At 46.1% G+C, this 16,965-nt stretch overlaps 1 protein-coding gene across 2 annotated transcripts in view; it reads left to right on the top strand.

The window, feature by feature from the left end:
* The window catches only part of BEND4 (BEN domain containing 4), a 28,663-nt gene extending 15,463 nt beyond the window's left edge, over positions 1-13,200 (top strand). The window contains exons 4-6 of one of the 2 annotated variants that reach the window (XM_028507257.2): positions 5,378-5,469; positions 9,329-9,569; positions 12,305-13,200. In XM_028507257.2, coding sequence (XP_028363058.1) covers positions 5,378-5,469; positions 9,329-9,569; positions 12,305-12,522 — 551 coding nt within the window. In that variant the 3' untranslated portion in view covers positions 12,523-13,200. The remainder of the gene's footprint in view (positions 1-5,377; positions 5,470-9,328; positions 9,570-12,304) is intronic. The other variant, XM_036020082.1, reaches the window with a different exon arrangement.
* The last annotated feature ends 3,765 nt before the right edge of the window (positions 13,201-16,965 follow it).

The raw sequence follows: 16,965 nt of genomic DNA, 5'->3' as shown, positions 1-16,965 counted from the left end.
GTGACACTCTTCTGTCACAAACCTCTTCCCCAGTTCCCAGACGAGATTAACCCCTTTCTATAGCACATCCGAGTATTTCTGGTAATGTCGGTATCAGGGCAAGGTTTTACTTTCTGTGTGCCTGTCTCTCCCAGTGACTGAAAGGAAGAGAGGCAGGCCCTGTAAGGCCCTCGATGGCAGAGGCTGAGTCATCTTGGTGTCCCCAGTTCCTAGCCCAGTGTCAGGCGTGTAGCATCCACACGCGTGAGTTAAATTACACAAAACGTCATCGCCATAAAAAGCATAACCATGCCTCGAGTGCTGGCTGAGTGATGCTTGAAGCTCATCGTTTATTTCTAGGTATTGACAGTTCAGGAGCTTACACTTTACAGTGACGACACCAACGGGACACTTACAGGGGAGATCAGTGCACAGCTGGCGTGATCGTCGAGGACAGTAAATAACTTCGGTCTCCCTGTCACATTGTGTGTGGTGTATTTTGAGACAACGTTTTGAGTTTTACAACAATCTAACAAGGTAGATTAAATAATGCGTGAGGAACGGGAAGAGAAACTGCCGTTGAGATTGTAACGCAATGATCTGCAATGAAAAGTAGGCACTCGAAGCCCAAGTACCCTTAATATAGGCGAAAACAGAACTGGAGCAGTGCCTTGGAAGAGCCGCACTTCACAGTCGCTCACAATACAGCAGCCAAGTCAGCAGAGTCAATTAAGTGGCCTCTCCAGGGAATTCACTAGGCTCCTGGTCGTAAAACAGCGATAGCTTACATTAGGCGGTATTTGCTGGGCACCTTCTTCTGTGCCTGTGTTATTTCTGTTAACCCGAGCAATAACTGTGTGCAGTGGGTAATATCCTCACACATGCGATAAGAAAGGGTAAGTAACTTGGCTGGGATTACACAGTTCGAAAGTGCCAGAGTCGGTACTAAGAAAAATATACAGTGTCCGAGAATTACTTCAGGACCGATGCCCAGGCCTTTCTGTCAGTGAGCTGTTATGTACTAGTGTTCTCACAGACCACGCTAAAGACCCTGTCTGTGGGCTCCACGCTCTCCCCTGGCTGAGGTGGGGCGAGCCTTCCAGGCCAGGGGCTGCCTTTGGGTCTGAGAGCAGCGCGGTCATTTGCGTGGTATGGGTGCTTGATGGAGAACATTTGCAGTCCATCCTCTCAATTTTTACCTTATGGACGCAAAAGAACTTTCTACGTTGTAGCTTTTTTTCTCCCAGGTATTTAATACTCTTTCCAGGATTGTCTGATAGGCATTTTAAACATCACTACATGAATAGTAATTTCAGGATAGGTACTAGGGCATTTGGGGGTACCTGCATATTCTTGCTTTCCTTTTATTGGAAACTGCTACAATTTGGGGTTCCTCCTTGATTTGTTTTATTACCCCTACGAGATGGACCCAGCTTTCTCTGGCAGAATGTGTGAGTGAGTGAAACCTGCCCGGTGGGTCTGAGGTGGTAGCTTCTCCACCAGCAACAGTGCCTTGCTTCAAATTCATAATGTGCACAAGGAGACAGTCAGAGGTGAAGGCCTCTGCAGCCCTAATCGGCTTCTTGAAAGTTCTGTTGGTCTTTATGCTGCTGTAAGCCCTGACCTCCCTCCCTTCCAGTGTCTGGCCTGACCTCACTGGAAACCCTGGCCCCGTACTCCCCGTCAGTGAGGGTCCCACGTCCTCACTCAGAAATTCCACGGGGTGTCCACAGAACTCTAGGTTGATGGAGCAAAAGGGCGAGAAGCCCGGTTTCCCACCACTCTCTGCTGGGCGCCGTGCGCATCTCGCAGGCAGGCGGCGTGGTGCAGCTGTGGGTCAGGGCAAAATTTCTTCCCCCTTTCAGCTCTCCTTAAACACAGCCATCTCCACTTTCCAGACTGACTTTTTTCTCACACAGAAACTATTTCGCTTAATTCTGCAGCTTCCATGAGTAAATCTAGGGAACTCTCCGCAGAGCCCTCAGTCAGGGGTGTTCCAAATCCACGACTGCAGGGGTCTGGGCCTCAGCGGGTCCTGGAGGCCTCCGCCTTCCCAGGGTGGGGCTGGGGGAGAGGCCGGAGCGCGGGGTCTACAGGGAGGGCCCCAGGACAGTGCTATTTCAGTTTTTTTTAAATATATTTATTGATTATGCTATTACAGTTGTCCCATTTTCCTCCCTTCACTCCCCTCCACCCTGTACACCCTCTCCCACCCATATCCCCCCCCTTTAGTCATGTCCATGTGTCGTACTTATAAGTTGTTTAGCTTCTACATTTCCCATACTATTCTTACCCTCCCCCTGTCTATTTTCAGTTGGCTGAGTCAGAGCCTTATGTTCCTGACCTTAAGCCTCGTGCCCATTTACCAGCCTACGGGACCCACATGCCCTAAATAGAGCCCCCTACAGCCAGTAAATGCACATGTTCGAATCAGCTGGCCTTGCTCACAGCTTTGAACTGCTGCTTAGATAGTTCGGGGGATAAAGAATGGGGGAGTCGAACTCCAAGCCCTCCCAGGGCTATGACCAGTGCTGAGGGTAACACAGCGCAAAGGAAGGGCTGGGTGTATGTAGACATTCTTCAGACAACTTTCAAATTATTTTAATACATTCCCACTGTAGAAACCAGTTTTTTAAAACTGGTCTTTACGAGCATGATAAAGGATAAACATAATAATAACTACCCTAATCTTGCTACTAAAATATATTATTAACACTTGTTTCCAATCTCTTTTCTATACACATAATTACTTTTCTTTTTAATTCTTACCCAAGGATTTTAGAGAAAGAGGAAGAGAGGGAGAGAAACATCAGGGTGAGAAACATCGATTAGTTGCCTCCCATACGTACCCAACTGGGGATCGAACCCACAACCTTTTGGTACACAGAATGACGCTCCAACCAACTGAGCCACCCAGCCAGGGTGACACATAATTACATTTAACACGTGGAGGTCATAGTGAATGAATAGTCGGGTTTTATTTTATTTTATTTAATTTATTGGGGTGACATTGGTTAATAAGATTATATGAGTTTCGAGTGTGCAGTTGTACACATGTGTATATTGCAGTGTGTGCTCACCACCCAAAGTCTGGCCTCCTTCCGTCACCATGTATTTGACCCCCGTCCCCCCTCTTCAGCCTCCCCCACCCTCTTTCCCTCTGGTAACCATCACACTGTTGTCTGTGTTTATTAGTTTTTTTGTTTACTCCTTCATTGCTTTCTATTTTATATTCCACATATGAGTGAAATCATATGGTTCTCGTCCTTTCTGGCTGGCTTATTTCGCTTCACGTGATATTCTCAGGATCCATTCCTGTTGTCACAAATGGCAGCATTTCATTCAGTTTTGTAAGCTTTTTTGCTTCATTTAAACACTTTTTTGTAAACATCTTAATGACTGTAAAATACGGGTAAGGGATCAAAAGACGTTTCATTCAAATCCTAATCCATCAGTCAGTATTGACAAAGTTTGCTAAAACTTCCAAACTAAATCCAGATAATACCCAGCCCGTGTCACAAAGCAGCGACATGCATAGTTGCATCGGATTCTGACCGCAGACGGGGAGGGCGGAGTGCTGCTTGCGGGGTCCTCCTGCCCAGCGCTGTGCTGCACGGACTTGGACACGGGGGTCAGGCAAATCCCAAAGGCTACCGTGGGCAAAGACCAGAGCTCGAGCACAAACCCGTTTTCCACCTCCATTAGCTTCCCCAGTCTTCTGCTTTTCCCCCATAATTAATGCCCATTGCCAGAAGTTTCCATCTCACCCACTCTGGAATCAGTAAAGTAGGTTAGACCTTGAACAAAGGCAGGTGGCATTAGGGGTAGTTGGCTGGTCTCATCAAACTCGGGCTTTGTCCAAGTCCTGCTTTGAACTGATAAGCTACACCTCCTTTTTTTGTTGACTTGTTCGGCAACTGCCTCTTCAGTTTGAGGAATGTATTTAAGTGACGATTCAAGAGTGGCCTGTGGCAGAGGACTAAGACACAGGTCTGAAACAATGGTTATTTAAGAAAAATCTTTTTTGGCAAGAAGAAAAGTTTCCTGACCTACCCGTACTTCCTATCTTCAAATTCTTCAAAAGGATGTTGATGGAGTGTTGGGTTTGTTATGTCACAATGTGATATTGCCTGAAAATCCTAAAGCTGTTAATGGGTGAAGATGAGAATTTCTGTTTGCTGTCTTTTCAAAAAAGTGGTGAGGAAAAACAAAGTAAAGAAAGCCCGGTGGTGATACTTTAAAGTTGGGGTTCGGTTAAATATTGAAATATGACAGAAACATCCTAGGAAACACACAGCCAAGACATAGTGGCAATAATTCACATAAATTAGATTTTTAATTGAGCTACCCAGGCCTTGAAAAACAATTAGTACTCCTGAAAAGACTCTAATATAAATCTTAAGATGTAGGAATTATTTATGCAGTGCTACAAAAAAAAAATGTCAGGCTCTGTGTTGGCTTAATACCTGTTCAGTTTTATTTTAGTTGTTCAATGATTCTATAAGACTAAGCTTCAAAAAAGTAAAAACAATTAATGAAATACACAGTAACCAAATATGAATTAGACCAGTCAGTGAAGTTCCTTGAGAGAGAATGGGACACTCACCGGGGGACCTGCGTGGTCAGGTGTAGTCTGTTGGGAAACAGGACTAAACTGCGTGGCATTCCTGCCTCCTGAAGAGCTAGCCATAAAGCTGTCATTAGAAATGAGTATTTGCCCTGGCCAGCGTGGCTCAGCTGGTTGCGCGTCATCCTGCAAACCAAAAGGTCGCAGCCTCCACTCACAGTCTGGGCACATGCCTGGGTTGCAGGTTCGGTCCCCATTGGGGCCTGGCCAGGCCCCATCTAGGTGTGTACGAAAAGGCAGCCAATGGGTGTTTCCCTCTCACACTGATGTTCCTCTCTCTCCCTCCCTCCCTCCCCCTCTCTCTCTCTCTCTCTCCTTACCCCTTTCTCTAAAAAGCAATGAAAAAAAAATCAGGTGAGGATCAAAAGTTATATTATTGATTAAAAATAGTGAAACGTTAGTTTTTCAGCATTTTAATTTTAAAAAGCATCATTGTGTACTACAGCTACAACTTGAATCAAAGAGGACAAATCATGTCTCTTCTGTGAGCTGTTCCTGATCATTATCATTGACCCAAATTCATCTTAGATTAAGTTCGTCTTGAAAGTTTTCAGGGAATTGTGCTGAGCCAAAAACTTTCCCCCGAACCATGGCATCTGTCTGTGTATTTACAAGCTGAAATAACTGTGGCTGTCATATGCAAGAAGGTTCTGTCTCCTTTAGAAAATAAGTTCTTTTTAGAAGTTTGCATCAAAAGTCTTTTTAGACTGTGTTTTTTTTTTCTTGTGGCGGGATCACTAATGTGTAATTGTTGCCATTTCTCACCCTCAGTGCCCTGCCAGACCGTGCTAGACTACTTGAAGACGGTGCTACAGCATCACAACCAACTCATGATCCCACAGCCAGCTGACCAGCCCACCGAGGTAGGTCTCTCTTTGCAAAAGCAAACGTTGTTCCCTTTGGAATTTCCTTAAAACGAAGCCCCTTGACGGCTTACACACATATATCAGAACAGATTGGCTAGCAAAACACTTGTTTTACTCTCTGAGGCTTAGGGGTCTGTTACGTGTGAGCTTGTAGACTGTGGCAAATGATGCTGCATGCATTTAACTCACAAAGATACAACCGTATACTCAGGGGGAATAAGAGAAAGAGCCTTAAGTAGAGTGGGCAGTTTTTCCACCATTCTTTCAGCACTGGGGGCTGGAGATGGGAGATGGCAGCCTGTTGTACCCTCAAGCGGAGCCCATGTTCCAGAGTGCCCTCTGTGACCTCCCCCACACTGAGACTCGGGGGTGTTTAGAAAGGTGTTTTCCAAACATCAGGGCCCCTGAACATCGGCATTTTGTACCCCTGGGCCACCCGTGTCCTCCACCGTGTAAGAGGTGGTCTGTTTTGATGGTGATGGTGTATCTGTCTGACCACAGGACGCTTACAGGATTTTCAAGGCTCAGTCTTCTATGTGTGTTATCATCATCTTAGGGACATCAGAACCTGATCAGTAGGGGAAGTAACTGCGCTCTACCGTATGGGGTTTATAAATGTCTAGGGGTGATGACAGTAGATGTAGGTCGTTTGATGCGCTGTTCACGCTGGTGCTAGTAGGCTGTTGACACTCTGCATCTGGTGGTCCAGTATCCACCAGCATCCCCTGTGGGCAGTTGAAGTAAGATTATGGTTTATCCCTGTGCTCACCATCTAGCAGCTCCGCCTGCACACTCATTCCCACCAGACCCAGGCCTCTCCGCTGAAGGAACACAGGAACACACGGCTGTGCCGTTTTCCGCTCACCAGAGACAAGGTGAAGAGGGTGGACTCAGTTGGTGCAGATTGAGACTGTCACCTCAGTGGGACCTGAGGCTTGTTAGTGTTAGGTGGGCAGTTGCTCCCTTTCCCTGTAACTGGAGGAGGGATTTCAAAGGTCTGATCCTTTCCTGCAGCCCCGGCCTATCCCTGGTCCCCCACACTCCCTCTCTTGAATTCAGCAAAAAACTAAGGTAGCAAGTTGAACTCAGCCTGCTGGATTCTGCCACACTTCCTTCAGCCTTCGTGTGTGCCCGCACCCCCAGAGCAGGCGGCGCCCCTGCCGGTGCCGACTGGTCCACATCTGTTTCTCCCGGCGCCGCCCTCCTCCTTCAGCACTTGTGCCGTTGGTTTTTCCTCGTCTTGTGCGCTGGTTTCTCTCCTGTGGCTGGGTCATCCCCCTGAGCGGCACACACACCCGAGTCTTCCCACCCTGAAAACAAGCCTTCCCTTGATGCTTTCTCCCTCCCTCCATCACTCACTGTCTTTCCTTACTCCTTCTATCGCCCTAAGAACCCTCTGTCAGCACTTCCGTTCCACAGCACAGCACATCTCGCTCCTTGAAGGCTAGGCCCACGGCTCATCCCCAGCAGCATCCCCAGGGCCTGCCATGGAAGGTGTTTGCTGAGTGGTGACCTCGCTTTTTTAAAAGGGATTAAATACTCGAAAGACTGGCTGTATTCGGCATCTCCACCCTCTTAATTCCCACTTGCTCTTCCACCCCTGCAGTCTGTCTGCACCTCCACCACTTGTCGGAATGCTCTGCAGGCGGCCTCGGGGACTTTGCCAGTTAGTCAGTCCAGGGGCCCTTTTATCAGCCTTCACCATCCCCAGGCTCTCTCCCTCCTCCTCCTCCTCCTCCTCAGTGATCTCTTTCTCTTCTGGTTCCCTGTCCTTTTATGTGTGCTTGAAGAGGTTTTCCATCTCCTGCTCTCCCGAGTTTTGTCCTGCGTCTCTGCCTCCTGCTCCCCACTGCCTTCCTCCAGTCAGTCATGGTCTCCCTCGGAACATCAACTGCGTGCAGGCTCACCCGTCCCACATCTAGGTCTGGGCCATCAGTCCTCAGGGCTCGCCTCTAGACCAGAGTGTCCGGTGCCTGGCCAGCAGTGGAACGCCTGTGCACCCCGAACTCAGGGTACGTCTGAACACCCGTCCAGACTCCTGCTTTCCCCGAAATAAAGGTAGCACCAGCCCCAGGCAGAAAGGTCTGGGCGTCACCGACTCCTTCCTCTTCCTCATTCCTGACATCCACTGCTAGACAGCCAGGTTGAGTAATCTTACTTCTTATCTCTAGTTCACTTTTCACCTGGACTGTGCCAGTGGATTCTGTCTTCTCCGTTTTCCACACTAAAGTTACTTTTCTAAAGCACAGATCTAAAATACATGTCACATACTGAAAATCATTTGATTGCACCTTAGAATATAGAGTCTGCAATTTCTTAACTTTGGCATCCCTCTGTTAGGTTGCCTAACCTCCTTGAGTCCTCATCCTTCTTGCTCACTTCTCTGCCTGCTCTGCCACAGACTCACGTCACTGCTCCTTCCCACCTCCTGCCGGGAGACAGCAGCCTGGGCTGCAGGCCGTTTGGGACCTGGGGGTCCCGCCCGCCGTGTGATCACCTCTAGTACACAGAGCCGGGCTTGATTTATGCTCCCGAATACTCATATTAAACCCATGCTGATAGAGTTAAATCCCTTTTACAGTCAGGGAAACTTGGGTTCAACAAATGGAAGTAATAACTTGCCCAAGAAACACAACCAATGAGACCCGGAACCAAGTTCAGTTCACACCCAGGCTGAGTCTAAATTCAAAGTACAAACTTTGTGCCTCAGCTTCCTCCCTTAAAAGGAAACTTGAGTCACACTACTGCTAATGCAAGGAAGGTTGAATGCTGTGGAGATGAGCTTCCAGGTGTGGATTGGTGGCAATTTCATAGCCAAATCTGGCGACCTCCTTCCTGTGGGCTTCTGTGCCGTTTGCCCTTCAGTGTTTAACTGAACAGAACCCTTTTGGAAATAAAACCCTAATAGACCCAAACATTGCCAAATTTATAACCTGTAGTAAATTTGCAGAGTTGTAAAACTGAACGTGTTTTCCCCTCTTTATTTTGTGCACCTTAATTACTGGGGAAGGAGTCCGTTAAAACTGAGATCATGGGTTAATTAATTGTCCTGGGCTGTAGAATTTTATGGACAACCAGAACAAAAGTAATGGTTGTGTAGGTGCAATTGACTAAACATGGCTTGTAAATGTTACAGAAATTCCCATAATTAGTCCCATTGCAGCTATTTAGCTTGGGAATTTTACAGCAGACATAAATTACAAAGGTGAAAAGTGAGAAAAAATTTTGAGTTGACATAGTGGCATTTGCAAAAGCTATAATTTGAGAAAATGTTATGCATTGTTATTAATAATTTTTTTTTCAGTTTCCACAGTCCCCCTTTTTAAAATTTACTCTTTAATGTTGGTTGTTTCCACTGTAACATAGTGTCTCTCAAGTGTTAGGTGCATAAACACAAGTAATACCTTATGAAAATAAGACCGACCACTAGAATCATTTCTGAAAGTACGTAACTGCCAACCGAAGGATGAAGAGACCTATTTGATCACACTCTTCAAAGTCATTCCTGCATATTTTAATAGATTGAAAAGGAAAGTTACGGCTTCTATTTAAATAGTGTTCCCTGTCATTGGATCTTGACACATTTTGACCTACCTGTTAAAATGCAAGTTATAAATAGCTCCTCTTTCAAAGGTGTTCATTATACCCCATTGGCTCCTGTTATAGAAAATGCAAATGTAATTTGAAAAGTGCCCATTCTGAGTGTGAGCAATTATTTGGTATGCTCTCCGTACCTGGTTCATTGTCAGCACCCAGCCACTCGGGTTGAAAAGCAGGTTCGCCTTTGAAATGGAGATCGCCCGGGCTCCTGGCAGGCTGGCTCCGTGAGTAATGAGAGACTATTTTGCTTTTCCAGGGAAGCAAGCAGCTGTTGAACAACTATCCTGTCTACATAACGAGCAAACAGTGGGACGAGGCTGTAAATTCTTCAAAGAAAGACGGGAGGCGGCTCCTTCGATACCTCATCCGATTTGTTTTCACGACCGATGAGCTTAAGTACTCATGCGGCCTTGGGAAAAGGAAAAGGTCAGTGCAGTCAGGAGAGACAGGTCCTGAAAGACGCCCTCTGGATCCAGTTAAAGTAACATGCCTCCGAGGTACTGCATCCTTCCGCTCAGTGTCGCCATCTGTGATCTCATTTCACCGCATTGGCTGTGGCTCCCGTGCAAGTGTTCAGCCTTTACTGTTTTTTGGTTTTTTTCCCACTGAGACCGTGTAGGCTTCTTGTGGCCCATCTACTTGGTATCGAGAAGTTCTTTCTAAAAATTCTCGTGTGCTTGTAGCCTTGGTGTTCTCACTGAATGGCACGTAAGCATCGCATAGCACCTCATGTTTCACGCTCTAAATTCAGACTTTATACGCAGCCAGCGAAGGCCACCTCCAGCAGAGTGGAATGCTGGGAAATGCACAGAGGAAGGGAGACGCGGGACTTTTTTTGCACGTTAGGGAAAGAATATAGCCCATTTTCTCTTCCAACCTGTGGCCCACCCCCTGCCCCATCCCATCTAGCTTCCTTCTCAAGAATAGTTGCCCCCAACTCCTCACATTTCTTTAGAATTCATTTTCCTTAGTGCCTAAAATATTGCCCAGTCAAACTTTATTAGTTTCAAAAAAAACTTCCTATATTAAAAATACTGCTTAGGTTTTATCAGTATTAACAGCTGGTTACTGTGCAGCAGACCCACACTTAGTGGCCAGGCCAGAGGGTGGGGAGGAAGAATCAGCAGATACACAGCTCATTCAGCAGGTTCACAGCGAACAGACACAGCCAGGAAGGTTGCACAGCCAACAGAGACATCGTTCGCACCCGGAGACATTCATACCAAAAAGCTCAGCTGTTACCTGTAGAGTTCAATGGTGATTTCACTGGTTGGAGAGATTTGATAGTGATTTACTCTGGACTTGGATCAGAACGTTCTTGGGCGAGGAAGTCGCAGGGAAATCTGTGACCACTGGTCAGGCCTCGGCTGTCACACAGGACAGTCTCTCTCGCACTCCCTCCCGGGATGCCCATTGGGGTTTGTGAACCGCTAAGATGTCTCACGCCCACCCTGAGCTGCTGACTCAGCTGGTCTGGGGTGGGGGTGGGGAGGCACGCGCTGCTGCGCCTCCAGACCACCCCAGGTGATCTGATGCCCACGCTTCAGAACACCACCCGGAATGAGAACACCCCTAGGGAGTAGGCACAGGTGCTCCAGAGCACCCCGCATTGGCCAGTCCGGAAATTCCACTTGATCAGAGTGGGTGTGATGGAAATCTTCGGGGTCTTTCTGAGCAAACTAGCCACAGTGTCCCTCCTTTTCCGTTGTCATCGGAGGTGATGCAGTAACTCACCAAGAGCGCCAGAGGCAGTGGGGGGCCTGGGAACCCCGCTGAGAGCACTCTCTCTCAGTGTGAACTCCAGAAGTGGCCCTGAGACTTCTAAGGGACTCAGGATAAGGGGCCTCACAATGGTTGCCCTATCCAGAAATTCTTATGAAATGTTTTACATTTTAACTGGCACGTTCGTGAAACTGGGGGATTAATATCCATCCCAAAGCACCAGCGCCCCGTCCCCAGCATGCAGCCAGGCCCTCCGTGACACTGATGCAGCCCAGGCTTGCTCCCCGGGATAAGCCATCAGGTTCATGGCAGTCTGGCAGAGGGAGGAGCTGAAGCAGCAGTCCTTTCCCCAGGGAGGGCCAGTGGGGCTGGGACTCAGGTCCCAGGCAAGTGAGTCTGGGCAAGTAAGTCTCTCATCTCAGGCACAGAGTCGAAGGGGTGCCAGCAACCTCAGAGGTGCCCTGCTTCTCCAAGCCAGACTCAACTGTGATGGGCACAGTTCCATTCACGAGACTTCTCTGGTCCGGGTCCTTGAAAGCATTTGCTTCTCCCAAGGGTGGGTAGAGCATGCGTTTCACAAAGACATTGCAGACCAATCCAGTCATACAGTCAGAACTGTTGTCTTGTTGGGGGCGGGGGATCACTGCTGGAGAAAACGGTGTGTAAATAGTAGTCATCCTGAACTCTCAACCAGCTGTGCGAAAAACACAGACTGACTTAGAACCTTTCTTCAGATGTTCACCTCACTGACAGCTATTCCTGTTAAAATAGCCACGTAGGAACGCTGCATGTGCCCTCACCCCTGAGGAGACACAGGAAGGGGTGGTGTTTTGTAGGAGTCTCAGCTGCTTTTTATATAGTCACTCTTCCAGGTCTGCTCATTGCTTTCTGGTGAAGTTAAATATTTAGAGGAAAACTCATCTTAAAAACATTTTTCAGTGCATACATAGACACCACAAGTACAGGAAAAAAAGTACAGCCATATAGCCTGTAATATAAGATTTCAAGAATGTGCAAACCTTCTGAACTAAAATTTAGGCAGTTCCTCAGTTGTTGAGATTTTAACATTTTCTTGCACTTAATCTATGGATCAGTAGCTGGTTGAAGAATACCACGTGAATGATACTTGCTATGCTTCTGGAGATAGTTAACATTCTAAAACTGTGAGGTGGTAACGACAGGGAGGAGTTTTGAAAATATAACTCAGTAACTTACCAAGCGCAGTGTCAACCGTGTCTTGCAAATTGAGTGTACCTTTGATTTCAATAGCAAGTGTTCCTTAAAAGGATCTCCTGTCCACTAGCATGATGCTTACTCTTGCACATGAGTAGAAAATAGTTTTGAAATGTTGGGTCTAATAGTGGCATCATCATGGCATTGCATTGGAGTTCTCATGAAGCTTTTCTTACAATGCTTCTGTTAACATTTAAGCTGTCTCTCCTACCATCTTCTGCAAAAACCAGCTGTTTTTCTTTCCTCTCTTTTTTTATTGTCTCGTATATTCCCGCAGAATTCATTAGGATGCACTGCACCTCCAACCCCGACTGGTGGATGCCCTCAGAGGAGCAGATCAACAAGGTGTTCAGCGACGCCGTGGGCCACGCCCGGCAGGGGCGCGCAGTGGGGACGTTCCTACACAACGGGGGCTCGTTTTACGAAGGGATCGACCCCCAGGCTGCCCAGGATGAGGTCTTCAACAAGAATTCCCAGGATGGGTCTGGGGATTAGTGGACAAAGCTGCTCCTCCACAGTAGCCGCCGCTCCTCTCATGAGTTCTCATTGCGAACGTCCTGTTCCCATCACCTTAGAGTCCAGAGTGCGGCATTCTGTCACGCGCCCTAAATCTGAACTCTCTCAACCCAGTGACACACTTCCCAAGTAGAAATCCACTTCAGAGTCATTCGGGAAGTCTGTGGAGCCTACCGCAGATTTTCAGAATATTACAGAAAAGAAAAAGCTACCGTTGATTTTGCAAGGTTACTGCTGGCTAGATGGTGAGGGTGGAAAACAAAAAAATAGGCAGACTCCGAGTCTCCTGTCTGAAATAGAGTAAACTCTGCTTCCTGAGCAGAGCCGGTCCCGTGGGAAACACTTACAAGGGGCAAGCATGCCCTTACTTTCACTGTACTAATCATGATGTTTTCCAAAGACTTGAAGTCATACTTCTCATTCGAGACATAGGACAGGTTAGATCATATGCTGTGTCTATGCTGACAGCCTGTTGTTAACTAGAAACCAGAGGACAGAGACCACCTCTAGACAGTGATTAATGGGAAGTCAGCTGTTATTTCTCAGTTATTTTTACCAAAAAAGTTCTACCGCATTGATCAGGAAGACATTGTGTGATCTCGGGAGTTTACAAGCAGTAATAGTTCTCATTATGTCAGTCAAGAAACATCCAAAGATCCAAAACCATCATTCAGTGCTTGATTTTGTAGGCTCATAGACCACAGTTCCCATAACCTTAAATCTGGCTTTACTGACACAGTGCCAAAGTGATGGGTTAAACGAAAGACTCTCAATCAATTAGTTGTTTGGTGCACTGAAGGCCAAACAAGTGGTGTGACTTGTGGTGGTCACCGAATTGACCGGATGCTCTGGAATTGTATACACACGGCTTCAGGACCATTCTGACAACTATGCAATGGGCTTGTCTGTAATTTCTCTGAAATCTGAGGGTCTGTCTGTGCTCTGCTGGTCTTTAGCATTTGCATAAAGCTTCTGTTTCTTGTTGTCACTGATGAAAATGTTTCATCCCACTGTGTGCCTGCTTCCCCCAATCGTCCCCCGAGCTGCAAGCGCTGGTTAAGTCACCATCCACTTTCCCGGGTTTCATTTGTTAAGTTCCATCTGTGAAGTCAGTCGAGTCTTCGGAACCACTTCTTATCCACAAATGCTACAGAAATGCTGGACTGCAGTTCTGAGGGCTTCGGGTTTGGACGTCAGGAGAGACTTTGTTACCAGACTAGTCCAGGTTGCTGCGTCCTTTGTAAGCAAAGGGCTAAATTGGCAGCATTTACTGAAGGCTATTAATGTCATCTACAGACATGATGAAGGATTTTGAAAATTGACTGGAAATTCATTTCAAGTTTATGAGCATCCATTTACATATGTTCTTTTTTGCCATCTTCTTCCAAAGTAAATAAATTATCCTTTACATTCAATAATTAGCACAAACCACAGGCACAGGCCTAGTTGACCATTTATAGCAATGGTCACTTGTCAGATCTGTTAAATGGTGTGGGAAGAACTAGTAGTCTGGTGTTATTTTGGACCAATTGGCTAAAATTTTGAGGCTTGTTTTTTTTCTTTAAGAAATATAAGGGCAAATGTGATATTGCTTATGGGAACTGTAAGACTTCTTGAAGAGATTTAGGAAATTGATACATTGTAAGATTTTTTTGGTGGCATGAAATCTTGGCCAGAAGAAAAATACCACCAAAATCCCATCTGTCTATCCATTTTACTTTTTCTTTCTTTTCTTTTTTTTTTTTGCATTGGGCTTTAATTATCTATACTGCTGAGGGCCTGTCTTTTTTGTGTAGCAGCAGTATTTGACCACTGCTTTTAAGAACCAAAAAGAAAAAACCTTTCAGCTCTTAACGGTTTTCCTGTAAACTTGAGCATTCCACACACCTTCACATCGAAGCGCATCTTGGTCCGTGTTCATCTGTGTTGCGCTGGTCTTCGCCGAGGGCAACTGACCCTTCAGTGACGTGTATTGGAGGGCATAGGCTTGGAGCCTGCGGAGGGAGCCTGGAGTCCCTGAGTAGTTTCTAAAGTCACATTTCTCACCGTCTCTGTGAAGCTGCGCTGTTCAGGAAACTTACGGTTAACCCTAGTGCTATGTGCTTTTGAGATACCATCCCTTTTCACTTCTCAAAATGTTTCATCCAGCCCTTGAACCTGCCATCGCTGGCGTGTCCCTCATTTCCACCATGGCATTCAGGCTGTCGCGTGTTCTGAGGCCTCACCAGGAAGGCAGAGGATAAGATTAGAGCATGAAATTGCTGTCGTCTGCTTTGGTCGGGAATTGAGACATACATGTAGCTACTTCACAGCTGTAGAGCAAGAGGGTGGTTTTATATTCTGGGTCTTTCTTAGCCCTTCCTAAGTCATAAAAACATTGACTTAAGAGATTACTGCATTAGGATTATAGGGAAATAGAAATTATTATAATATATTTGGTTACTACTCCAATGTCAAATGTCAGTAGAATGGTTTCTTCAGTCCAGTAACTATTCCTGTACTATCAGATGTTCTTCCCAAAATCTGGGTGATCCTCCAAACTTGAAGGATCATGAATCTACAGGTTCATGATTTCTGTAATTTTTTCTGCCACCTGTAATGGCTTTTCCTCCCTTCTGTTTCTGTGAGAATACGGATGGAGCACCAAATGAGATGAGACGGCACTGTTTCCAGAAAAGCAAACATAAAGTTGCCTTCGTTTGAATTCCACCATGTATCGTGTCCTCTAGAACCGAGCCCTGGTACCCACTGACTACCTCCTTCGTTTTTTCTTAGATTTTAATGATTTGAAAAATCTCATCCTTAGGTAACTTCATTTTTAGAAAAGATTTAGATGTATAACTTTCTCATTCAATGTTGTGTCATCTCACAGTACCGAGCTGTGTGATTTTTGACAGCTCATACACAGATTTTTAGAAATGTAATAGAAAATGATTTTTGCACATATGGTGCAAGTCTGGCTGATGTCTGTTTAATGTGGCAACACTTCCTCAGAACGGCGCGGCAGAACATGTCAGAGGGAAGGCTCGAGTCAGAACTCCAGTGCAAATGTGTCTAAACAGCGTGTGTGTCGTTGTGATATATTTTTGTAAACACGGCGATGGCTTCTTTCAGTGGTGTGAGCGCTGGATAAAAATAAACACTTCACTCGGAGTAACGAGGGAAGAGTCACCCAGCTGAGAGCCCTCTGCAACATCATCCGCACTGTCAGCCAGTGGCCTCCATCCTTCTACTTGTGGTGGTCTTCAGAGTAGAGGAAACAACTGGTACCAGACCACATGGAGTACAAAGACAATAACCCTTCAGCACCTGCCTCCGACTGTGTAAAATTCAGAACTGTAACTGATAACGTTTACACATGAGACCCCACTTGCGTTCAGTTGTAAGAAATACTGAGCGGACTGGACTTTGCTCCTCTGATGACCAGCTGATCAGCTTGGCTACTGAAAGCACTAAATTACCAACATTTGTGGTAAAAGGGACCAGATTAATTTTCCTTGTGACCATGCATAGCTGGCTAATACAAGGACTAGGTTTTCATTGAATCACAATCTCCCAAATCGCCATGAAAATACATCTGCTGGTGAAACACTCAAAAACCTGTTCATTCTCAGAATAACTGCACCAAGACAAGCGGCCACGCGGGTCCTGACAGTGCTGGGAAACTCTTTCCTCCCATCCTAAACCACTGCCAACAACAGTAGTGACGATAACTACTTTCCATTGAGTTCTGTGCTGGGTGCTTGCTAACACTCTACAACCACCCTCTGAGGCTGTTACTGCTGATCATCCCCATTTCACTGATACAGACGCTGCCCAAAGTCCCGGCTAATAAAACGATGGACTTGGGCTCAGGAAGCTTAATGACTAGTTCAGTTTTCCCCACAGTCAAAGCGGAGTTCTTAAAAGCCCATTCATACATTGGAAGAGGTTTGTTTTACTTAATGCCATTGAAGAAAAGTTGATACCTGGTATTAAAAACTAGTTTTAAAGTATGTTGACGCTTAAGTAGGAGCAGATAAGCCACATATCCTCGGGAAACTGCTGAGGTTTCTGCCGTAGGCTTCAGTGATGAAGAGTAAAAAGTCTTTTGTAGTGAGTAAGTTAAAACCAGGTATTCATTCAGATTTATTTTGTAGGTACCCAGTATAAAAGTGCAGGGATATAAAAGCAAAAATTTCAACTGAGTGAAGTAATATTTGGGGGAATTCCTGGATGTTAGAAATGGCATCAATTAGCCAGTGTCCCATGCTCTTTTCGGATGTGCTGTCGCCTAGAATTGAAGCATCTGGTTTGGAAGAGGGGGTTTTAATTTTTGGTGTCACTGTGAAAACTTGTGAAGATATTGTAGGAAAATACAGTGATCAGTTGATTCTTTCCTGTAGTCGTGGCTTTAACATCTCCGGCTGTGTTTAAGTTCAA

Source organism: Phyllostomus discolor, chromosome 1, assembly GCF_004126475.2.
Source record: "Phyllostomus discolor isolate MPI-MPIP mPhyDis1 chromosome 1, mPhyDis1.pri.v3, whole genome shotgun sequence".
NCBI classification, from domain to species: domain Eukaryota; kingdom Metazoa; phylum Chordata; class Mammalia; order Chiroptera; family Phyllostomidae; genus Phyllostomus; species Phyllostomus discolor.
The sequence above is the reverse complement of the archived record's forward strand: the minus strand, read 5'-3'. Positions and strand labels throughout refer to the sequence as shown.